Source organism: Akebia trifoliata, chromosome 3, assembly GCF_017979445.1.
Source record: "Akebia trifoliata isolate Shusen 1 chromosome 3, ASM1797944v1, whole genome shotgun sequence".
Classification (NCBI taxonomy): domain Eukaryota; kingdom Viridiplantae; phylum Streptophyta; class Magnoliopsida; order Ranunculales; family Lardizabalaceae; genus Akebia; species Akebia trifoliata.
This window is the reverse complement of record NC_141377.1, coordinates 4,964,350-4,990,914: the sequence shown is the minus strand read 5'-3', so window position 1 is coordinate 4,990,914 and position 26,565 is coordinate 4,964,350. Positions and strand designations below refer to the sequence as shown.

At 32.3% G+C, this 26,565-nt stretch overlaps 1 protein-coding gene across 3 annotated transcripts; it reads right to left on the bottom strand.

Annotated features, from left to right (window-relative positions):
- Positions 1 to 940: 940 nt before the first annotated feature.
- Positions 941 to 8,468, bottom strand: LOC147405680 (KOW domain-containing protein). 3 transcript variants are annotated; one of them, XM_086433478.1, is made up of 7 exons: positions 8,311 to 8,459; positions 7,295 to 7,396; positions 4,995 to 5,144; positions 4,800 to 4,895; positions 3,571 to 3,674; positions 3,337 to 3,473; positions 941 to 1,389 (listed from the first exon to the last, which is right to left on the bottom strand). In XM_086433478.1, exons 3-7 carry the CDS (start codon positions 5,052 to 5,054, stop codon positions 1,307 to 1,309), a joined length of 480 nt encoding a protein of 159 aa, XP_086289604.1. In that variant the 5' UTR covers positions 5,055 to 5,144; positions 7,295 to 7,396; positions 8,311 to 8,459; the 3' UTR covers positions 941 to 1,306. The 3 variants fall into 3 exon arrangements, with proteins under 3 accessions (XP_086289604.1, XP_086289606.1, XP_086289605.1); XM_086433480.1 differs by lacking the exon at positions 7,295 to 7,396 and having other exon boundaries at positions 8,311 to 8,468; XM_086433479.1 differs by lacking the exon at positions 8,311 to 8,459 and having other exon boundaries at positions 7,295 to 7,417.
- Positions 8,469 to 26,565: the final 18,097 nt, after the last annotated feature.

Below are 26,565 nucleotides of genomic sequence, written 5' to 3'. Positions count from 1 at the left end.
TTAACCGTTCATTTTTTAAACCATTTTTGATGGGGTTGTAAGTTTCATAATGGACTTATTTTTTATGAGGATGATCTCCTCATCATATATCACAAAAAATCAACTCATTTTGAAACTTCTAACCCTTATCAAAGTAGTTTATAAAGTTGAAGATTCATGGAACGGTAATTTGTAAACAACTTTTGATGGGATTAAATATAAATATATAATTTTTTTTTTTTTGTCCCATTAAGTGTTTGACAATGGATGGTCACTGAAATCTTAAATTTAAATGATTGGATTTAACCGTCGTGATGATGTGGCAAACTCTCAACCATTGATGTTGGCTATAGAGGATCTGCTCCCCTGTTTTAAATGCTTCCATTTTACTTACTTTTCAATAAACATGGCATTATGTCATTGGTTTATCAGCTTTGCACAGACCTTTCATAATAGCAAATTCTTGTTCTTCGAAAAATAGGTAAATTAAATGTTCATGGGTAGACCCCCAATTTTATTTTTCTTTCTTTATATACATATATTATCTAAACATGAAATCTAACAATCTAAATAAATCTTAGAGATACATGATGCATTTATTGAGATATATTTCTTATCCCAACTATCGAAGCCTGTTACTTACAATGTTTGTTGGGTTTGTGAGTGAACATATGAGTTCCCATTTGGATGAGTCTACACTCTATGGATCCCATCCCTACATGTATAAATGAAAAAAAAAATTGAAATTTTATTTTCTAATCATAATTACTTATTTTAATTAAGGAAAATATTGATTTTGTTTTTTGTTGATATTGGATGATTGGTAGCCATGTGGTAGTGGACCCATTCTGTATGATGTTACATATAATAAGTAGGTTATTGGTACTATTTATATATCATCATCATCTTCAATTATTCCACATGGAAGGCGCAGAGCATGAGTAATTATTTAATCTATGACTAAAGCAAACAAATATAGACTCAAAGCAATCCCTAAGAAGTGGAGAAGATTCCTAGGTCCAGACAAAATATTATCAAGCTAACATGTTGACTACAACCTCAAATAAGAACAAAATCAAATATTTAAACCATATTGGTATTGCATCTCATCTGAAGCATCCATTACTTATCTATAATACTAAGTTCCTATGTTCCACAATATGCGTTCAATAAAATTTAAAAAAAAAGGGAAATTACTCAAACTTGGATACTGGTTTCAAAATCGATTGGATCCAACTCCTTAAAAGGCATTTCATTCCTCTTTCTATAACAACTTCATCCACTCGGAACATTTGCGAACATTTGCGATCTTGCATAGATAAATATCTTAAAGGTTAGGCATTCCCTTCCCGATCTTTGCATCATAGGTTTTTTCCATGACAAGCTCCATTGGTGTATCCTTGGGACCAACTGCAGAAGAAAAAAAAAACCAAGAAAACCAGGCCTAAGTAATTCTCTCTAGACCAGAAAACATCGGGATGGAACCAGAGGTTCTGTTATAGATTTCAGAATAACTCAAAAGTACACCAATATGCAATGTGGGTTCCAGCAGAGATCTATCCCCTCCGTGGCATACAAGTTTAACACTCGGAACACATTGATATTGGGATTTACTATCAAGAACCTAAATTCTAAATAACTTCCACAAATTCCATGAGCAAGATTTCTAATGTTGATGAGGAAGCACTTGTCAAAAGAGATAAAAATGTCGATGAGGAAGTGACCAAGCTAGGTTAAAACGAAATAATGCATAGGGAACCTATCTATATTTGATATTGAGAGTTACTATTGGCACCCCAACTTTGATTTATTACACTCCAATTAAACTAAAAAAATAAATCAATGGTTTAGAATAAGTAAAAATCGGGGTGCCAATAGAATGATTTGAATGTGTGATGTTGGTGTAATAACTTGAACAAAACTTTTATAATGTTCAAATGGTGTGTTTTAATCTTTAATTAGGGTGTGACAAACAATCTAAGAAATTGGGTTGTAATAAGTAAAAGTTGGGTGCCAATACAGTAAAACTGGCTATAAAGGAAAAGAGATTATGCAAAGAAAAGCACCATCAATATTGGATACTAAAGAGGATATTTGATATTGTTGGACAATTTTTTTGGGATTTATTAAGCTCAAAGTTGCACAAATGGGATAAGAGGACGGGGCACATAGGAAACAAATAAACACTCAGGAGGCTAACTGTTTCATGTTTTTATTGGTTTGAATTCAGCTACACATATCTAACTTTGGGAACATGTGTATCTCAGGCATGGTTGAACACATGAGTTTTTGAGGTCGTTCTCCAAATTTAGGGAAATGCCATCACAGACATGTTTTCCTAGGTCGCTAATAGTTTAAGATTCACAGGGAAGCACATTCTATGTCAAGAAATTTTTGGGCTAAACCATGTACTCCTTTAAAGGTATGGCATTATTTGCTTAATGTAGCACCACAAAAAAAATGTGCATGTCTTCTAAACCCAGCCCCCCAAAGATGGCACAATAGTAGACAACATAGAAAATAGAAATGCACACAATAAGGAAAAAAGCACTTACCAAAACTCAACAATTTCAAAATGGGCTACCAAAATGCAACCATAATCTCATGAAAGGACAATTATATGGTACCCACACGCAGATGGTCATAAATTCCCGATGTTTTTCAATGGTGCATAGAATTTTTTTGGATGGCAAGGTTCTACATGCATTCCTTAAAGGTAGGGCTGTCAATGGATCGTGTTTGGATCGGGTCAGGGCTGATTTGGTACCAATTCAACAAGAATTGGATTCGAAACTGATCCGATAAGTATTGGATAGGGCTCTTAACTGATCAGTTTTTATCGGATCTCAATATTAAAATCCAAACATGATCCAAGACAATCGGATCGGGTCCAGATCGGCCAAACCCAATGCGATGTACAAAATCTTAATAACCTTCCTATATTTATACGAATATATAATATAATTTATATAATTTCTAACATTTTATCTGATTGGGTCCTCATCAAATCAGGGCATGGACAATCCAGATCCAATCCAATAAGATAACAGATCAGATCCTTATCGAAATCTAAATCATCAATCCAGACCCGAAGTTATCGGATCGGAAAAAATATGATTTCGGGTCTGATCTGATCCATCGACAGCTCTACTTAAAAGGCATTCATGGGCGAGCACAAAAAAATAGGCTAGAAGATACCAAGCACCTAACACCTGAACTTTTGTTTTACGCTGATTTGCAGTCATGCCAAGCAGGGCCAAACAGTTGATGGAAAGATGCAATATTAGTATATGAAAATAATGGCCTCTAAAAACTGTGGGGGAAAAAGTGAAAATGACGAGGCTGTGAGATAATTACTTATAGTAGGTCTAGGTGTGGTCCTTATTTTTAAGATCTCAGGACGAGGAATAATGGACCCCGATGCTCCTTGACCTCTAGATACTCTTACTTTGGTACCATCTTCTAGATATTTGATTCCAACCTTACAAGGCTTCCTGCATAAGTAAACATTAATAATATAATTCAATTGAAACGGAACAAACGCAAGTTATTTGGACACAAATGATGTGTAATATCAAAACATCTATATACCCTGTAACTGGGTCAAGAATTTGAACATTTGAGGCATGAAGAGGGGCCTCTACTGTAAAAATTCCACCTTCATGTCCTTGCCCTTGCTTGATGTGTTTCTTCACCTATAAGCAAATAACTTTAATTTTCAGTAACCATTCATCTTTCGCTGCATTAAGTGTAACAAAGGGCAACAACAAAAACATGATTCTAAAACCAAATCTATGGCAGCTAACAAGAAAACAAATGCCGAGAATATCATCCGATACAACAACTATTTGATGGTATTAAGCACCAATAAAATACCAAGGTCGAAAGACAAATGTTTTTGAAAGAAGTAAGGGTCAAACTGTGATGCAAATATCAATGTGATCAATGAAACATAATATTTAATCAATCTGTGCCTAGTAGATGGTCTTAAGCACCAATAAATACCAAGCTTGAAAGATGAAATTCTTGAAAGAACCAAGGGTCAAACGGTGACATCAATATCAATTTCATCAAAGACACGTACCAATATTTAACAAGTTATGCTTAGTTGTACGTACAATGTACCAATCATGTTCGAGGTCTGGAATCATGTGCTTTTCTATAGGTACTGAGCTCTTATCTGGCCATTTTCTTTTGAGTCTGACTAGCCTTTAATAACTTAGTAAGATTTCATCTCTTACTAAGGGTCGTTGACCTCACATTGTGTTGTGTCATCCAAAAACATGATCCAATCCCACAGGGTTGTAGGGGACAAAATTCTATGAACTTCGAAAAAAATAAAAATCAAATATATATATTTCACCGTTGAATTTTAATTTTCAATTTGGGGCGTGGATGTTCAGTAGCCGTCCATTTTCAAAACCTTGGCAAGCTAAAAAAAGAGATTTTTTTTGGCGGGGGGGAGAGAGATCTGACTTTTTCCATGAAATATAGAGAGTTGTGGTGTTGGATTGCCAACATGGTAATCCAATTGAGCAAAACTTAAAATCTTACTAAGTTAGTAAGGAAAGTATTTTGCTATTGTTTTTACTACGATGATGCAACCTCGAAACATGGCATCTACCACATTATCTTCTACACCACAAATTATTACAACCATAGAAAAAAGGAACGAGAATAGATATTCCGGAGAATAAAAAGGGTATTTCTTTTTTCTGAGTTGAAAATGTAATCATTTAGAAAACAAATCCCCCAACAAATCTCAAAAAGAAATAAGTAAAAGGTGGTGAGAGATTTGTGACTAAGAAGTGAATCCTTACCAGATTCTTTCCCTCAACAATGACACGATTCTGAGAGCGAATGACACGCTTGATGATGCCGGTCTCATCTTTATCTTTTCCTCTTATTATCATCACCTACAAAAGATTGATAATATGAAACGAAAAGTTAAAAAATAAATTTTTAAAAACAAGGAAATAAATTAACAGAGTTGAGATAGGTTCGATCTCTGTTACATTGTCTCCTCTGACAATTTTCCAGTTTCTTATAAGCTTCTGAGCCGCTTTCCAACCCATCCCAGACTAGAGATTAGATCAAGGTTTCTCCTTTTGGCTTTGTGCTTGAGTTATTAATAGTATGTTTTATCTTTAGAGATCTTGGAAGTTCTGCCAGAAGACAAGAAATCACATAACTGGAGTTTAGTTTGTTCTTCTAAAAACTGAAATAACATTTAAAGAATTTATAAAACCCAAAAGGGTTGACCACTAAAATAAGGTTCGTTGTTATTGCAGTAAGTCAGGGAGGTTTGTTGGGGCTTTTTTTTATCGGTTTTTTTAATGAAATTCTCATACTAATAAGAAAAAAGATAGAATAGAAAATCCGTTTTTTCAATAATAAGAACTTGAAGCAGCAAAAAGTTAGCTTCTTAAATATTTCAGGAAACATTCCATAAGTGTTAGTTGTAAAACGTTCAAATTAAAAAAAGAAAAAGAAAAATAAAAAGGGTTGGGTTCCAGTGACTACTCATGAGAAAACACATGATCTCTTCCATGTAAACACAAAATCCAATGACCAAGATTTATATATATCCTCATAGCACACATCTTGGACATTTTCATCAAGGATAAATCTCAACCGTTGGACTTTGTGTTTAAACAGTTGAGATCATGTGCTCTTTCCATGAGTCATTCTTCCTGGGTTACCGGATCCTGGCCCAAAAAAAATAATCACATGAATTCCACTAATGGTGGACCATTACACTATAGAGTTTTTCCATTGAATTTGGCAATTTAAAGCATTAGTTCATGAATTTAATACCATTCAATATTATCAGATGTGCAACATTTTTTTAGCACATCTTGATAAAATTTCATCAAAGATTTCATAAGGTAATTTTATGATGGTTGTCAGCAAATGGTGAATGATGTCACATACAAGCCTAGATGCACAATGTAGAAAGGTAAATGAATTTTGGTTTCAATAACAAGATGAAGAAAAAGACAACCAAAATGGATATTTCACTTTCTTTCCACTAAAAATGCATTTTAAGAATATTTATCCCACCAAATTATTCCTAGACACCAAAACTCAGCCCGTGGTGCCTTTAAGTTCATCCAAATTTCATCACTGGTTGCATAAAAGGCCTCGATGAAAAACTGCTTGAATAAAATGGCTAGAAATTAGCACTCAGACTGATTTGCAGTGCTTAGGAGACTGGGTGGATAACCGGACTTGCATTCCTCATCAATTGGAGTACAGCAAATATTCAGTACTGGAATAGTTCTGCTTTCGTTCAAATTTGACATTTCAAGAATTTTGATAAATTTTGACAAAATAATACGATAAAGGAATAATTTGAATACAATTCAGAGTCACCTTAAAAAAATTGGTTAAAAAGTCCGGTAACTTGTACCAAATCATTTTTTTAATAAGTGAACTTATACCAAATCATAGGCTAGATCAATCACTTCAAATCATTAGATTTGAACATCTTTCATGGTTACTTCCTATACATTGGATTCAATGTAGTGAGTTTTATCCGGTTTTTTGAAGGTGACTCCGAATTGTACTCAAATTATTCCTTTAAGTATTATTTTGTCAAATTTCTATCAAATTCTTGAAATGTCGAATTTCAACGAAAGCAGAACTATTCCAGTTTTGAATATTTGTTGTACTCCAAATTGACAAGGAATGCAAGTCCGGTTATCCCCCCAGAGATAGTGGGAGTGTTGTGTTGATGTGGTGCATTTTGCTAGAGTTTAAACACCCTCACCACCATTTTGATTGGTACATTGCCACATTCAAGAAAACTAAAACCAACTCCCAAGCCCTAACACCTAGAGTTTGGACCACAACCTTTTTAAACTTATAGAATAATATACACACAATTGTTTGGTTGCTTGCAAGAATGATACATATTTCTCAATTAATTATTTGGTGAAAAAGATAACTACTAACTTTTATTGGGAACTCCCAGGTTAGAATATGCCTGGGTAGGATTGTAGTAGTGGAATTCTTGTAGTAGTTGGAGGAAGAATTGATGTTTGCAAAGGGGGGATAGTCTAAGAAATTAGGAGACGTTGCATTGTTGGAGGAACTAGATAGGAGGATTGGCGTCAAAGGTGGTGGTGTTGTAGTAACAAAGTCAGGAATAATTCGGTAACAAAGAGCTTCAAAAAAAGTCAGAAAAAGTCAATAAAATCGGGAAAACATCGGATAAATTAAAAAAAAAATTAAAAAAATATTTTAAGTATAAAAAACTGTAAATATATATTTCATATATTAATATTAAATGATAAAATAAGGAAATCCATACTTGAGTGTTCAACTAGGCCCCTGACAAGATAGGTGAGGAATCACTCTTGATCTGATCTATTGGGGCCTAAAACTTCGCCGAGCTGACAAGCACCCCTTGCCACTGTGCATTCATCGAACAAAGAAGACGACTATAGGACTTAAAAAATACTGAAAATAAAAATAATCAGAGATCTTTTTCAAAATATCGCCGCTTAAATCACGATTAATCCTGATTTTGGTGTTCAAAACAATCGCACACACACAACCAATGTCATTCACCACAACAAGCTGCATCTATAGCATGGTTTTAAATCTTGTCCGAATCATCTCAGCATCATTCAGCAACGATACGAATATAGAGGGTGTCTCAACAATCACATCATCTCACAAGATAAACGAGATGTCTCAGACGATATTTTGAAAATCTCTGCCGACTCAGTAAAATTCAGCCGAGTCAACTGGGATTTTGATTAAAATAATTAATTCTTTTAGAATTTAAATATTTATAATGTAGCTAAAATATGATTTTATAACTAAACATCTTCTAATCTGTCTTATTTTATTAAAAAATTATAATTTTTTTAATTTAAATATATGTAAATCAATCATAGTAAACCGAGTTAAATGGTTTGTCTCATCCGATACAAGTTGACTCATCCAAGTTTTGAAACCATGATCTATACTCTATAGACAAAATCAGTGAAGTTCAACTACTACATGTATCTAAAAAAGTTCAGAAACCCCATTAAAATAATGGAAATAGAAATCCCAAACTCTAGTGCCAATGTAATAAGGAAAATTCAGATTTTTATCAATTTTAATCCTCTTATTTTGAGATGCAAAATTCAGATTTTAACCGAACCGTAATTCTTGTAATTTTATAATTTTAATCGGTAGCCACAATAATCAGAATTTTTATCCTAAATACATGATTAAGCACAAAAATTTTACCCAAAACTCAAGAAACAAAAACCTAGAAAATTACAGATAACCCTAACTTTCGCCCAAATAAAGAAGAAGAAGAAGAGAAGTTACCCCACGCCGTCGCCTGGTAGAAGGGATGAGAAACGCAAACCCTAGATTTCAGTCCAAAAATGCAGCAAAGAAGGAGAGAGAGAGAGAGAGAACCTGAAACTCACACTCGCAGTAAGACGCCTGGAATGCATAAAATGGGTTGGATTGTATCCGAAATCCGAGAGATTCGAAAACCGAATTTAGCAGGTTTGGGTCCTTTGAGAGTTGTAGGAGGTCCGAATGAAAGACTGGGTATAATATGGTTTGACGTCCCATAATCCATGTTAGATCCGGATTGGATACGGTTCCGTACCTATATCCGCTTAGATCCGAATTATATATTTGTTTGAAATTTTATATTTTTAGGTTTTTCAAAATATAATTTTCAATTCTAATAAAATAAAATAGTATGACAATTAGCAAAAGTATAAAAGAAAAAATGTTGAATCGTCTAGAATTATTCAACCCGATCCAACCCAAATCAAATAATTCGGTTGGGTCAAAATAGGATCTAGAGTGAGTAAAATCAAAATGATTCAAATATGGTTTATCTAACAGAATCCGAACCAAATTTGAATTTGGATAAATAAATAAATAAATTGGATATGAATATGGATATTGTGACACCCCTCAAAATCCAGGTCCACGACCCAACCCATAACCTGTGAGTCAGGATATATATCAAAATATTGAAGGTAAAAAAATTAAATAAATTCTTACATGATTTACTATTTCACGTAATATCTACACATTACAAAAAAAAATATGAGAGAAAATTTCAAAAATAAATAAATAAATAACAAATGTGAATTGTCCCATTGTGGATAAAACAGATACATTTTAAAAAATTATTGATGCGGATTATATGCTCAGTATTTTTGCAAACGATCAGTGGGGTTGGAAAATTAACACATAAACCTAAAAATTATCTGTCTTGACTATTTTCAAAAAAATAATATTTCTTAAAAATAAATTAATTGACATAGAGTTCATTTGCAAATACAATAGAAATCTAGATTTGCATAATTTAATTTTAAAAAAACATATAAATCTTCATACTCATCTAATTTCGATAATTTTTTCCATTTTAGATAAATATTTTTGACCTCTATCTAACCATTGTGATGAAATATTCTACAACTAATAATTTATTAGATAAAATATATATAAGTTCTAATCTACTCAATGTTCGGAACAAAAAAACAATCAATCATCATTTTAATTCATTATTTAAAGATTTTAATAAAATTGTAAACACTCAAATTTGAATGGACCCTCAACGCAAAGTGCTCAAAAATACATAAAAATTGGAATAGGCCACAAGGCCCAAACTTCCAAAAAACTTGTTCATCTCAAATAAATGACATAAGGCCCCTTTTTGCTTGGCCCATGGGTTAAGAACTCCTTCCACCTTTGTGTTGTCACCACATCACGTCTCAACCTAACCCAATCTTACATACACCTTAACATAACCAAGTCCAACCCAACCCCTAAGCCCATTAGACATAAAGCTTAACCTAAAATTCAATCCAAAACCTAAACTCAAATTTCAATCCAAACTCAATGATTACAATTAATCACCAATGATCATATGTCATCACCTCAACCCATCTCCCTAATTCATTTACAAACCCCATTATCTTTTCAAAAAATCAACATGCCCACACCCATATCATAATCTACCCCATCATTCTCTTCAAATCCTTCATCACAAACCACCCCCATACCCCTTCTTCCTAATTAATTCACTTAACACCCACACCCACACCTCTTTGACACATGTAACCATATCATCCACACTCCCAAAAAGTCAACAACCACCCTTTTAAACCATCATTATTCTAATCAAAACTTACTCCATTTAACTCACCTAACAATTAATCCAAATGGATTGAAAGATTTAACTTATTTAAATTATAAGCAACCTATTTACACTCATTTCTACAAATACTCTCCCACCACCCTTAATTTATACACACCTCATTCACAAACCCCACACCATTCTACCCATTTTCACCCTATTTTATCCTTAAAAGTCCCTTCAAAAGTCATATACCCCCCCCCCCCCAATTTCACTACAATTCCCCTCAAAACTTGAACCCTCTGTTAAGCTCCACTCTCTCTTAACTCTCAACTTTGAACTCTCTCTCTCTCATAAGCTCTACACCTATACCTCACTACTATTACAAATCTTACATATCTCATATATCAAGACTAAACTTAAGAAAGCTCATCACTTGAAGATCAAGAAGAAAGTCAAAAAGGAAGAAGAACAAGGTAGGATATGGATTAAAAATAAATAAATAATCTCCCTTTCGTATTTTTCCTCATCTACTTCTCTCTTATTTATTTTTTCTCTATATTAACCTTAAAATGTGATGCAAACTTTCCTTTACTTCTGGGAGATTGGGTTTTGACTCGATGAAAGGGTGGTAAAAGTTGAAAACTATTTTCTTAAACAAATTTTACACTAGTGCACACACCATAAAATATTTTGAGATTAGGGCATTAGGCTATTTCCTTATGGAAATGGGCCATTGATTAAAAAGTTTACATTTTTTAAGATATTGACCATAGAATGTCCATTCCTCAATAAAGAAGCCTTCAATGGTAAAATGAATAATGACGACTCCAAATCCAAATAGTAGAGATCTTCAAAAATAAAAATCTCATGTCTACAAAAACAACCAAAATATTTCTCAAGGATAATCCATTACATAGAGTTAAGAAAATAAAATAAAATTAAAATAAATAAATCGTCGCATAATTTATTTCGAGACAAATCAATATTGAAATAAGATAAATATAAATTTTTTTTCTTTAATCCAACTCAGACATCTCATTCGAATGAACATCTAATTTTATTGAATAAACAACGTAAGAAAAATTCTCCATAACTATTAGTATACTCACCATGATTTAATAGAGATAATAATTGTATCGAGTAAATGAAGAATATTGTAAATCTTTTATTATATAATTGATATAAAAAAATTAGATAAATAATTAAAATATGTCATGCAATGATCATTCAGGCAAAGGTCTCACCCACATAACATGGGGTGTGAAAGTAATAGGTCATACAGCTACATAACACGAATCCTTCGTGAAACAATTGTGGCCTTCACCCTAGGGCACTCTAGCTCCTTACTCCATTAAGATTTTTTCTAATCCATTATCTCAATGTAAAAAATATCATTTTTTAAACAACATTGTCATAATCTATTCATCATTATGAATTCTTTTACCATAAAAGATATATAAAAAAAACACATAATTTATCTTACGTAAAAAAAATGAAAAAAATACTTCAAACAAGATACCATCATTATAACGAAAATATCAATAAAAAGTTTAAGTGTGCACCTATCTTATATTTTGATCTGAAAATGAAGTATGTTTTAGGCCTTGATTAGATAAAGAACTTTCGTGTTTCGTTCGAAAGTAAATGATTTTAACAAATAGAAATTTTAGGGACTTTTCCAATAATGTTTTTCTAATAAATAATGGTATTTTTCTAAGTATTTTACACTAAGATAAGGTGATCATGAATTTGGGGAGATCTTTAGGATTTTTAAATTTTCAAAACTTTGTTTTCTCATTCCCCAATAATAATCTAGGTTCCCGACGAATTAGTGTGACTTTGATCCTATATTTGCACTTGTTTAGGATAAAATACCCTCTACTTCATCATAATTATTGATTATTGATTTTTAAACTACATGAAAACATCTTAGAGTTTAAATTAATCAACCAATAATTTTAAAACACATGTCACATTTTGCATAAAAAGAAATAGGATTATGTTCAATAAAAAAGTGACACATGGCATGGAAGAGTTTTACAAATTCAAAATTCTCAAATTTATGGGATAAACATTAATTAACCAACTCATTTTCTCTCTTACATTTCAATTATAATTTAAATTCAGATAAAATATTTTGAGGCATCTTTTGACTTTTGAAATTTCAGAAAAATCCTTCCTCGTTGGATTTTGGGTAAGATATAAAAATATCCTTTTAAAAAAATTTTAACTTTTAACTAACAAGGCCATCAACATCATCATATTATTTTTAAAACTTTATTATATAATATATCATGATAAAATATAAGATTATCACAAAATAAATCATATAAAAAACAAAGAAGTCATAAAAATATGTGAAAGGGAAAATAGTCCAAAAATCTTTTGTCTTCTAAAATTTAAAAAATCTGATATGTTTTGTAAAATTATATTTTAATAATATTTATGTTTTAGATGAAGTAAAATTTTGACATTTGGATGCCCAAAAATACAAAGTACTCAAATAGAGATGACGGTTACGTCCCTAATATAAAGAAATTCATATTTTTTGATTAAATCATGATTTTTCGGATTTAATAATTTATCAAACTCACTTAAAAGGATAAATATTTTTCTAATAACGATATTTTCAAAGTAACTAAACTACCATGAGCTGAAATTATTTTTTTACCCTTAAAGAAAAAAATATTATAAGTGCACAAAATGATAGAAATAAAGTTTATATCTATATGTTATCAATTGTATTTAACCAAACACATCTATATGAATATAATATTATATTTATATACTTAGTTATTTTTCATAATACTACTACAGATATACTTAAATCCGAGATGAATCTAACCCATTTTAAGTCATAAGTACAAGCAACTCACATTATTTCCACAAAGTTTTGTGGAGTAACTTTTCTCACAAAACTATATGATGGTTTTGTAACCTTTTATGGTCTTTTACGAACAAACCCATGGAAGATTCAAATAATCAAGCACCCATAAATCAAAATTTCTCACCAAAAACATGTTATTACCCTTTTGTGAGAGTTTATTACAAAAATTCAAAAAAATAATAATTGGGTTTGCGATGATTTATGTTTATGGGATTTTACAGTTAGATGAAGTGCTTGGTAGTCAATTTAAAAAAGGCCGGCAAAATTTTTCAACTGCTTGGTTGTCAAAAAAGAAAAACGCAAAAATCCATATATCAACTCTAGAGAAATATCAATCTCATATAGAATTTCCCCAAAATCAAACTCTATTAGAACCCCCAATCTCCACTGCTCCAATTCAAAAGAAATTAGAGAATACTAAAGATTATAGTTTGCCTAAATTTAAACAATGTATTGACACGAAGGAAAATTCAAAGAAATTGTAGAGACCACATCTTCAAAATCAACAAGTTGTATATTGCCAAATTTGTTGCATGTTCATCTATAACAACTCTATAGACTGATACAACATTTGGATGGTGGAGTTAACCTAGGATGTGGGCTTCTTTTTAGAAATCCACAATCTTGCATAAAATTAACAAAAGAACATTAGATCACACAATCAAGTTCATGTGTACATACATCAATAACAAGATTGATCTAGAACAAAAAATAATAATAATTCAAGATTATGATGGTCAATGGATGGGTTTGGATAGCCTACCCCTTTAGGGTTTATCTAGGACTCATTAAGCCTAGCTTGAATTCGCTTAGGATTTTTCCTATGTGGGGGCAACCAAGAGTAGAAAAAATTTTGTAGGGACAACAAAGAGTGAAAAAAAAAATATTTGTGGGGGCAACTGAGAGTGGAAAAAAAATTGTGGGGGCAATAATGACAGATTTTTTATCTATCACGATAGCTCACTAATTCATAGACTTTGAAAATTCTTGTGAAGGCACTGTAAATCCACCCCTGCTTATACCTATTAGATGGGTCATAGCCCTAAGCTTTTGAAGCATGGTTTCAAAGCTCGTCTCAATCAGACTGAGACGACTCGTTTGATACATCTTGGTGTCATCTACCAACTAGACAGATAGACAAGTTAAACGTATTGAACAAGATTTAAAATCATAGTTCATTTTTTTCATTGTTGAATGAGATGACTCAAACGCATTGGAAAACTCATCCGAGATGACTCAATCTCGTTCATGGATGAGATGAGACGTCAAAACGAGTTTTACGATCATGTTCTGAAGTGGAAAGATTTATCAAGGGAGAAAGAGATAAGTTGGTTGGAGCATGATTTCAGGGCTTGATGATACATGGGTCCTCATCACCACTCTTCGATGGTGATGGATGTCGTACGATCAAGTGTTATTGTAGTCGGGGAAAAAAAAGTGACAACCTATTAATAACAAATGACCGCAATTAGTGAACATTGATTGGATTATTGGACATTGCACTCGATGAAGTGACAAATAACAAATAGTTGCAAGAAACTCAATGAAGTGAAGAAAGTTGTGGAACTATTTGATCAGTTGCGGACATGTATGATTCATTGAAATACTGGAATTGAACTAAAAGTAAAAGTTTTTCATTTTTTTCATCATTTAGTACACAATTTATTTCAAAATTTACTAACTATGCATTGGAGACATTTTCACAATAAGCTAGCTCGGGAAACCCTTTCTCTTGATATTTTGTTGTGCCCTTAGTTGTCTCGATGTATGCCCCCATACAACCCTGAAAACAAAACACTATAAAATAATTATTTATGAAAAATATTATTTAGTGAGTTGTGTTGGAGTGACCTCAAGATTGTACCTCATATCGCACATCCTAATATGAAAGTTTTTAGGAACCATTTATACTTTTTGACTCATATCTAGATGAAAGGCATCTATGGTTCTTACTCACTTTCACGTCAGGATGTGCGATATGACATACAATCTTAAGGTCACTTCAACATTATTCTCATCTATTAGTGAAACTACTATCTCTATTTGCAAGGTAAAACTCTTAGTATGGTCACATAGTCACCAAACTAAGTAAATGTTTACGACAACTTCAATTGGCTCACTCCCCAAACTTCAGATTCGGTTGGCTTGATATGTTGCTTAAACCATTATTACACATGAATATTCTAAAAGAACTAGAGTAAGACCAAAAAGAACGTGGATTGACGTTGTGAGGTAAACGCACTTGAATTAAAAATAAATAAAGAGTCGTGTTGGAATAACATTAAAATTGACATCAATTCTCACATTGCTGATGTGGAGGTGCACACATAGCCATAGATGCTTTTCACTCGTATCTCAATGAAAAACATCTATGGTTCATGCATACATCCACGTCAACAATGTGAGAATCAATGTCAATTTTAACGTTACTTCAGCATTTTCCATAAATAAATGACTTTGACCAAATTTGAATAGAAGATCAAGATTCGTTCATCCAATTCCAATTTTTTTTATTCAAGCTTTGACAACAATGATGAAATTGGTACCATGTGCATAAGTTACAAATTCTAAGCGTCAGCACACTCATCTCATCGTCATCATCATCATCACCATCATCATCAAAGCCTTATCCCAATTATTATTATTATTTATATTTTATTATTATTATTATTATTATTATTTGGAAGGGGGGGGTGTTGAACGAATCTTATCCCTTCATTCAATTCTATCCAAAGTTATGTCTTCTACTAACATTAGCACACTTCATGTCGAACTAAATAAGATGCATTGTATTAAGGTGCATGATATACATTATATCGTTGCTAGTGTATTTCGTTACAAATGGAAGGTTGTGACGGAGATTGATATATTTAGAGTATATCAAATTAATATTTTCTATATGTAAGGAATGATTGGTAAATAGGATATTTAAATTTAAATGTTCATCTAAGAATCATCAACAAAATTCAGATATTACAAATGCATGGAATAAGTTGATACACATCAAAACTATATATAAGTGCTAATATCACTGTAATAAGAAGTTTGATGCCTTATTAGAAATGGATCAGATTCGGATCTGATCCATTGACAACCCTACAAACACATTTTCTCTCTTCTAGTGAAATTCAAAGCTTTGATCTCTCTCTGTCTCTCTCTCTCTCAATTCTATTGGTTTATTATGTAAGAATTACTAATGATTTTCTATCATTTCTTTAATTGGAAACTAAGGAGTTCATAATTTTTTTCAATCTAGGAGTTCAATTGCCGTCTATTTTCAAACTCAAGATATTTTTTTTCCACGAGATATATATATATATATATATTGAATTTGAAAATGGACAGCCACTAAACTCCTAGATTTAAAATTTAAATCAAATAATGAAAAAGTATCTTTTTTCAATTTTGTTTTTTTAGGAAGGTCATTAAATTTAATGCTCTACCTACATGTGCCGCCTGATAGTGGTTTTGGACTCCACTTTGGCATGTGATCCATGAAGATAGATGGTCCTTCGGTCCATGTAATATATATAGACATGGTTCTCAACCAGTAGGCCCGACTAGTAGGGGTTAGGTAACCGGTCTCTTAGAGTACCATATTGGCCAAATCCTCTGGATACATGTAATACCCCACTTATATGTCATCTGTTACTTGTGCATTCGACACTAAGTTGATGCGGAGGTGTGCACATAACCATAGATGTTTAGAATTCGTATTTCGACAAAAAGCATGTATGGTTTTATGCATGCCTCCTTGTCAGCTTAGTGTCATACCGAAGTGTCTTGCAAAGTCACTGTAAGACTTTCCCTCCAATAGGTTGAGGATCAAAGAAGGGTGATTAGGCAGGTCAAAGATAACTTGGATTTGACCAGGTTAATTTGTGACCCAGTCTTGCAGGCCAACTTGTTGGATCCTGAATATTATTTTAACCTGATCTAGAAGTGGTTCGGTCCGATTAGTTGTAAGCCAATTTGATCTTGTTTGATTGACATGGATCTTACGCAGTTAATAATAGCATCTTTGCACTTGCTCATAAAACAAATAGAATTTATTTTTATTTAGGAACGCTGACTACTTTAAATAGAGAGAAATTTATCAAAACAGACAACTTTTCAAACTTATTTATCAAAATGAAGTATTTTACATCTTATTTACCAAAATGGTAATTTATTGTTTTGGTAAATATTTGATTTTATCAAACTGATAAAAATAATAATTTTCATATTTTTTCTACCGAAAATACCTTTTTTGTCAAAAGGAAAGTTCTGACATTGTATAAAATGCATTCTAATCTCATGTCAGAAGGATCCTTCGACAAAAAAAATATTTTCGATAACAAAAACAAGGAAATTACTCTTTTTTACCATTTTGGTTAAATAAAATATTACCAAAATGATAAATTATCATTTTGATAAATAAGATGTATAGTTCTCTGTTTTGATAAATAATCGATATGTCATGCATGTTTTGGTAAATTTGCCATTAATATATCTCTATTAAAGTTCATTGTAATTCAACTAAGAAAATCAATCTAATTTTATTTTTCTTCAATATTAGTCAAGATGCCTAGTAGCATAATCATCCAATTTTACTCGAGTGTATTTTAAGAAAAAACATTTATGATTTTTTACACACTCTCGTAGTGTTACTCGTTTATAACATTTGTATCTCGAGAAAAAACATATATGATTTTCTACCCATTCGAGCACATTCTCAGAGTGTTATCTCAAGTCACGCAATCATTTTTTCTTTCTAAAAACCCCATGATTATAAGAAGGAAAGAAGCTAAAATAATTACTCATATAATTATATACACTAATCAGCCATTATTTTTTCATATTAAAAAAAATGGTTATATATCTGATTTCATAGTAATCTTTACAAAAATCGATTTTTTGATCTAGATCATTGTCCAAACAATTTTGATGAGTTTACCTTTATACCCTTGTGTTGAAAATAATTCACAGAAAAGGTAAATAAGTAAATAATAAATGTATGTGCATGCACTACAATAACAATGCTTGGTGAACGTGATAGCTTAGTAAGTTGGTTTAAGTCTTAATTAAGTGCTTATTCCACTACATAGGTTCAAAATCCATCTTAACTTACTAATTACCAACCACTAACTCTCTAGCTTATAAAATCTATAGAGTTGTGATTTTCGACCTCCCCCACCCTCTAATATACTCCCCCATACTCCTCTTGTCGTGGCATGGGCTAGGACCATAAATTTTTCCTCAGATACACAAATGTACATCCCCATAAATATGTGCAATTGTGTATCCTGAGTGAAAAAATATATGGTCCTAGTACATACCACGTCAGGAGAGTATACAGAGATAATGTCCAAGGGGGAGTAAGAAAATCATTATTCAAATCTATAATAATAATTTGGGATGAAATAAATAATTGCAAAATCAAATTTTACAGTCATTTTTTTACAAATATGGTTCGCTCGGCAATTTCTCAAATATTAGAACAAATATAGCTCACTCAATAATTTAATTTTTTTGTAAAAAATAAATAAATAACTCGATGATAGTTTAACCTAGGCCTTATTCACCCAAGATCGACCTGTTAAAGTATAAAAAAAAGTCCCACTGGAATCAAGCCCGAATTACTCTTGCGTGCACCCGAGCTCCTTATATCACTATTTTTTTTTTGGCATAATGTACATGAATATTTCTGTCATCTAATAACTTAAACAAAATATATATGGATCCAAAATTCAGCTAAAGCAAGAAAAAACATATTTATTGGGATTCAAATATAACTTATAAATGACATTTGAAATTTTAACATAACCAATATTATCTATTTTAGTGTCATGTTAGCTGAATTTTCTGAAGTGAACTTCAGAAATCTGAATTAAAAAAAAATCCTAATAATCTTGAGAATTTTTTTTTTCACATAGAATAATTGATCAAAGATTTCATAAAATCCTGAATTGACCAATCGCATGATACTACGTGTAGTAAGGATTTTCTTAATGTGAGTAATTTTGTAAATTGTGGGTGCTCTCAATACACACAACATCTAACGATTTGCTAATCTAGATTTTTATGAAATCCTCGACAAACGTTTCTGAGCACAAAATTTTTCTCAAAAACCTATCGCTGTCATTTAGAACTCACATGAAGAACTATTTGGAACTCCATTGTTGTCCAAAAGCATCCTTAATACAGGCACTTTGATTGGTATCATCATCTAAAATTCCTATAATTCAAAGGTACTTAAAAAAAATTATGGCGGAAGGAGTTTCTTTCTAAATAGTCCTAAGTTTTGGGCACTATATAAATATTCCATTTTGTAAAGTTTGTCTTTCTTAATGGTCCATAAATCCCACCCCTGCCATTTCTATCGATTTAAATGCCCAAAATACCTCTAAACTATAAAAAAACCTATATCCACACTTGATAAGTTCGGGTCTAACTCAAAACTAATTGGCAATGAGTGAAGAGGCCCAAGGAAAAAATAAGGAGAGAGACAAGCCAATGAGCGTCCAATGTGGGACTAAACTCAACACATACTTTGAGGACTTCTAATTGATCATCTCTTTGCTCCATTCCCTCGTTAAATCTAAGTTTGTTGATCTTAACTTTTTATACCTCTCATAACCATAACAAGAGATGAGTTTTAAATATTATATGAATACTTAAGAGATCTAATTAGGGTTTCATGAAAACTAGTCACGTAGAAAGGGTTTACGATATATCCACTGCGTTTTTATATATGATTTAGATGAGCATATCGTGTTGGTAAGAAAGTTGTAATACTGAAATACAATGTTTTACTCAACAATGAATATATAATTTTATAAGTCCCGATTTAGATGAGCATATGGTTATAATGTAGTGAATATATAAATTTTGGTTATATAGGTATATTTCTATAGATGAAAATTTTCATAAGTCCAAATTTAGGAAAAATGTTGTCGGAATTATTTGGAAGAAATCCATATCGTATTTAAGTTTTAAAGATCTTGATTTTGATTTTTTTTATTTATCGCTCCATCCTCGAGATTTGAAAAAATCTAGATTTTAAATCGGGGGCATGACAACATCCCTATAATTTTATTATATTTTCTCTTTTACCCCATTAATCCCAAAAAGGGTGCTTGTGTCGAACACAGGTGAACCCTAGTTCTTTAAAAGTAGTCCTAGTGGTGGCCTGGATTTCAATCCAAATTCGATTACGTACTCGAGTCATGGGTTGGACCCATATAAATTTGACTAAAGAACCAACCGATAATATTTTGGTCCCAAGAAAATCTTGACTGATTTACACATCATCGACCATAATAAAATGTATGGCAAGAACTTAGCAATTGACCCCAAAACAAAAGTGAAAGTGTCGCTTTTGGGGCTCCATGCTGTCCAAAAACGCCTTTAATAAGAGCAATTTGATTGGTATCTATCATCTGAAAAACCTTTCATTAATCCAAAGTTACTTAAAAAATAAAAATTTTCTAAAAAGACCTCAACAAAGGGGTTTCTTTCTAAATAATGCCTAAGTTTTGGGCGTTATATTAAGTTTTTCTTTCTTAATGTTCCATAAATCCCACGTTTGCCATTTTTTATCCATTGAAATACCCAAAATACCTTTAAATTATATCCACACTTTGAGGACTTCTAATTGATCATCTCTTTGCGTTAAATCTAAGTTTGTTGACCTTAACTTTCTATACCTCAGAACCCTCACAAGAGATGAGTTTTAAAGACTATATTACTATTTTATATGAATATTTAAGATATCTAACTAGGGTTTCATGAACCTAGTCGCGTCGAAAAGGTTTACGATACATCCACTTGGGTTTTTAATATATGATTTGGACCAGATCAATTCCAACTCGGCATCCAATCATAGCAGGTCAATTCCACGAAAGATTATGCTAAACATCTTAAGGGTTAAAGAATCAGAAGCCTCAAAGAAACCAACGCTACAACCATATACTCGATCCCTAAGGTTGAAATGCCTAAAGGGTCAAATTAATGGCAAATTTACCAAAACATGCCCTGCATTTCGATTATTTACCAAAACGGTAAACTGTAGCAATTAATTTCGAAAATGATAATTTACCGTTTTCGGAATTAATATTTTTATCAAAACGGTAAAACAGTAAAATGTAAATTTTTTTTTTATTGAAAATACTTTTTTTTTATTTTTTGAATGAAATTACGAAAAAATCCTCCCCTCTTTCATATTTTTGTTTGGTGTCGCTTATATTGAGTCAAATTTGAAAAGATGGAGAAGACAAAGTGCAAGTTTTTGTTAGTGTTGGGAGATTAAAAAGAAGAGAAAGATTTAATTGGATTTTGATTTATTTCTAAGGTTAAAATGGTAAATGCAAATGTAAAACAAAAAAGGGTATTTTCGGTAATTTTTTATATATATATATTTTACTATTTTTAAAAACGGTAAATTACTGTTTTCGGAATTAATTGCTATAGTTCACCGTTTTAGTAATTAATTATGAAAACTGTACCGTTTTGATAAATTTTTCTAAATTATTTTTGTCCCATCTCTTGTTGTAATGTTATTTATAAGATTATTTCTAAAGTTCGTACCAACATGATTAGGTAGGTTACTCACAAACTATTGTGGTTGAATCAATCGGCCTTCATCAAAGGAAGAAACCTTGTTGACAACATCCTTCTTGCTCATGAGTTGAGCAGGAATTACCACAGGAAGAACTCTAAGTAAGGGGTGTTGTGAAGGTCGACTTAAAAATGGCTTACGATGCTATCGATTGGGAAGCAATCAAAGCAAGTCTGTGTGCTTTCAATTTCCTTAGAAGTTCATTGATTGGGTCATCGAGTGTGTTTCCTACACTATTGCTCTCATTGGCACCTTTGTGGGATGGTTGGAAGGGAAGAGTGACATAAGGCAGGGGGATCCCCTATCCCCTTATCTATTTGTTCTTATAATCGAAGCTCTTAATCCTTTATTTTAAAAAAGAGTTCTCGGAAGTCATTTTGAGTATCATCCAACATGCAAGAAACAAAACATCACTCATTTGTGTTTTGTTGATGATCTGCTTATTTTTTTCCATGGGGGAATGAAGAGTGCTTAGGCCATTCACTCAGTTCTCGATGAATTCTGTAAGCTTTCGGGTTTGGCAGTTAATCTAAAAAATAGCTCTATCTTTCTAACTAGTATGAATAGAGGATTGGAAGGTGACTTATATCAGATTTTAAGATGGGTATTCTCCTTGTGAGGAGTTGCCAACCTCTTGTAGAAAAATGTCTCAAAGAATCAACTCTTATAAGGATCATTTCTTATCCTATGCGGGAAGGTTAGAATTGGTTAATTCCATGCTCCTCAACTTCAAGGTGTTCTGGTGCAACTACTTTATCATCCCAAACAAGGCCGTGAAGGAGACGAAGATAATCTGTGCTAGGTTCCTATGGTCCAGACCTGATAGTCCTAAGCTTAGTAGCCCAGTTAGCTGGAGTGAAGTTTGCAAACCGTTATCCGATGATGGTTTGAGTATGATCAGTATAGCTTCATGGAACACGACAGTCATTGCTAGATATGCTTGGATGGTAGCTTCCAATCAAGACTCCCTTTGGCCCAGATGGACCAGATCTTATCTTCTTAGAGGGAGGAATTTCTCGACCTTGAAGATTCCTAGAAAATTCTCATAGAATTGACATAAAATTCTCAAAGCGAGGAATGTTGCATTGCCTGATATAAATGATTTGATAGGAGAATGGTAGATCCATACACAAAGCTTTGGGAAGATCCTTGGCACCCCCACTGAAATTCTTAAGTCTGTGTTCAATGATGATCTCAACTATGACTCAACTCTCGAGAGTAGGCCCAAATGCTTTGGTCTCGACTTTGATCAATGAGGGTAAATGGAGAATTCCAAACTTTGGGACAACAACTTCACCAAATTCCTTGTTCTCAATGGTACCAAGGACAAAATTGTTTGGAATGGTGCCTTAAATGGTATTGTTTCTGTCAAATCAGCAATTAGGTCCTTTATTCCCTCTTCCATTTCAAGTTGGGCTCATTTTGTTTCGAGTAAGGCTAGAATTCCAAGGCACAACTTCATAGCTTGGCGCACTCTCAAAGGCAGACTTAAGACGTTGAAGAAGCCCAATGATTAGGGGATGAGTATTGATGCTAAACGTTGGCTTTGCCACTCTCATGTAGAAGACACCAACCACCTCTTCAATCAATATCACTTCGCGAGGCCAATTTGGATCGAGATCTTAAAGGTGTCTTGCTAGAAAATCCATAGGGAGCTGGGAGGGAGAGGTTGAGTGGGTAGCCACCAACTTCAAAGAGAGATCTATCATCCGTCAGTTGAAACAAGTGGCATTTTGTGCATTCATTTACCATATTTGGAGGGAAAGTCGCAATAAAATATTTCAAAACAAATTCAAATGCCCTTCCATGGTATTTCGTGGCATCTTAGAGGAGATTTGGATCAAGTTTGAGGACCTTATGGTCGACTTAGAATATTCGGATTATAACATAGCCTTCGTCCATGCTTGGAAGTTTCACGTTAATTTCTCGTAAGAGAGGCATTTATTGCTCATGGACCAAACCATATTATGGAGCTTGGTCTCTCAATACTGATGGTGCTTTCTCAACTTCTAAAGGAGGTTATGGAGACATTTTAAGGGCCACAAACGAAGTGTGCCGGCAGCCATAGCTGGTTGCAATGTTCCAAAATCTTTGCTTCATCATGAATTTCAAGGCATCATCGAATGGCTCAAGTTGGCTGTTACAAAAGGATTTAGGAGAGTTCAAGTTCAATCTGATATATTCTCTTATGGCTATTAATATTCTAGCCAACTGTTGGGAAGCTTCTTGGGGTATGTCCTTCATTTTGTCTACTCTATTAGAAGTCTTCTTGCTTCCTTCCAAGTTATTTCTTTTTCCCACATCTTTACTGAAGCTAACAAAGCTGCTAATATGTTTACTTCTTCTAAAGCTGAATTTGGTTGTGTTGAAATTGATGGTCCTTTGATGTCTAGAGAGCTTGTAACTAGGGGTGCAACTTGGTTCGGTTTGAGGTCGAATTGAAATCAAACCGACATAGGTTGGTTCCACTAAATAAGAACCAAAACCGAACCAAATTCCTTTGGAACCAAACCAACCCAAACCGAATTAAAGTCGGTTTGATTTGGTTTGGTTCGATTCTACGGATTGTCAATATTCTATAAATTGAAAGTAATAGTTTTAATGAAAAAACAAATATAAAATTTCATACAATATATATCAAATCTATTCATAAAAAGTCATTAGTTTATTCGTAAAAGATCACTAATATATATATATATATATTGCATAGGGGTTCGGTTCTCGGTTTGGTATATATATATATATTGCATAGGGGTTTGGTTCAGTTCTATACAAGCTTAATCCGAGAACTGAATCAAATTGTTTGGATCTCCATTTTTGTAACCCAAAACCAACCACAACTTGGTCCAAACCGAACCAAACCACCCCAAAGCTATCAGTTTGGTTCAGTTCTCGGTTTGAATCAGACCAAGTTGCACCCCTACTTGTAACTATCTTGAGTCAGGATAGAGGTTGTAACTAGTTTGGGTCTACCTTAACCCATTTTACCTTTCAATTTTATTTATTTATTTTTATATATATGATTTAGATGAGTATATTGTGTTGGTAAGAAAATAAAAAAAATATTAAAATACAATGTCAAACTCAACAAATTAATTTTTTTATTTAAAAAAAGACGTGGAACTCAACAATGTTTATATTATAAAATTGTCGAACTCGATGGTAATTAAACATGACTTTAATACCATCGTGATCTTCATTGATTGTTGTCAAGTTCAAATTATTATTATTGTCGAACTTGACGATAATTAAACATAATTTAAATAACGTCTAGTTCATTTTAATTACCGTTGAGTTTATTAATAATTATTTATGAATGATGAACTTTATAGTAATTAAAATGAACCCAACATTATTGAACTCAAATTGTTTTCGATTTTTTACCAAAATCCATGGAAAACAACTAAAAAAATCAGAAAATCAACTTTAAATATTCATTTTAAAAGCTACTGATCTATCAAGTGTATATTTTATGAAAAAACGATCCAAGATTCAAAAAAAAAAAAACCCTCATTTTCACATACCTCTTCAATCCGATCGAAGAAACTAAAAAAATGACTTATTAAATTTCTTTGGTGAAATGGAAGGTTTGAACGTAATCTTAAATGTTGAAATTAGATCTCTCCTTTTCAAGGAAAGTGAGTTAGAGTGTTTGGGTACTTTAGGAATTTCAATCAATGAAAATGTTTGTATTTGATCCATGGACCATTAAGTAGGGCTTAAAATAGGTCAGATACGGTCCGGATATGTGTGTGTCTATATTCGAATTATTTTACCTTTATTAAAATCATATTTAGATTCAATTCCAATTGAATTTATTAATTAAAATTGTTAAAATGGTGATTTAAACTCAAGACCTCTCCATTTTAAAGGAAAGTTTAACTACTACATCCAACTGTTGTAGTTGATAAAGATTATTTAAAAAATATAAGAATACAACTTGTAAAGTAATATATCATTTGAATCTTGGCGAATATAAGGATAAAATCATATCCGATAGATCCAACTCGGGTCAAGGGACTTCAACCTATATCCGAACCATATTTTAATTCGGATATACTTGATGAAACCAAAACCCCTAAATTTAGATTTGGATCATTTGGATTTCGGATAAAATCTGTACAATTTTAAGCCCTACCATTAAGAAAAAAAAACTTTATTAAATGGACTATTTAGATAACGCCCAAAATTTAGGAATTATTTAGAAAAAAAACCCCTCGCCAAGTTCAAATTTTCCTAAAAAAATAAAAGATTTTTTCCTATTAAGATGCATTAAATACACCTTGGGAAATAAGTATATAAGGGTACTTTTGGTAAAAAAAAATGAGCATTTTTGGTAGAAAATTAAATTTTCAGGGTGTATTTAATGCACTTTCAAGTGGGCCTTTAGGGAAAATGTTAACAAAACCCTTGCACATGATGGAATTAAAAACATATATATATATATATATATATATATATATATATATATAACAAAAATAATTATGGGTCGTGCAATTGTTATAGTTTTGTGAAAATCAAACATCTCATCCAATTTTTGTATGGGCCCCACTTTTTTTCTCCACTCTTTACCCCTTTAACTTCATTGTTTTTCCCCTCAGAGACCTCCCTCCCCTTTTTCAATAATATCCCTTTAACTATTATTTTTTCTTTTTAACCCCGAAGATATTTTTAATAATACTCATTCAATCTTATTATTTTTTCCTTTTTTAACCCTTTTACCCTAAAGAAATACTTCCTTAATAAAAGATTTTATTAATGTGTGCCTGCATTAAATTTACCATCCGGGGGTATTTTTCTAGGATAGTTTTGATACAAAAATCACTTCCCAAGACGTATTAATGAACTTTAAATAGGATTGTAGGGCCCACAGTTGTTACATTTATGTTAGGATAAACATCTTATCAATTTACAATTTTTATAATACCACACCTTATTATCTTCATTTTTCACCTCCTCTAATTTTATTATATTTCATTTTTTCCC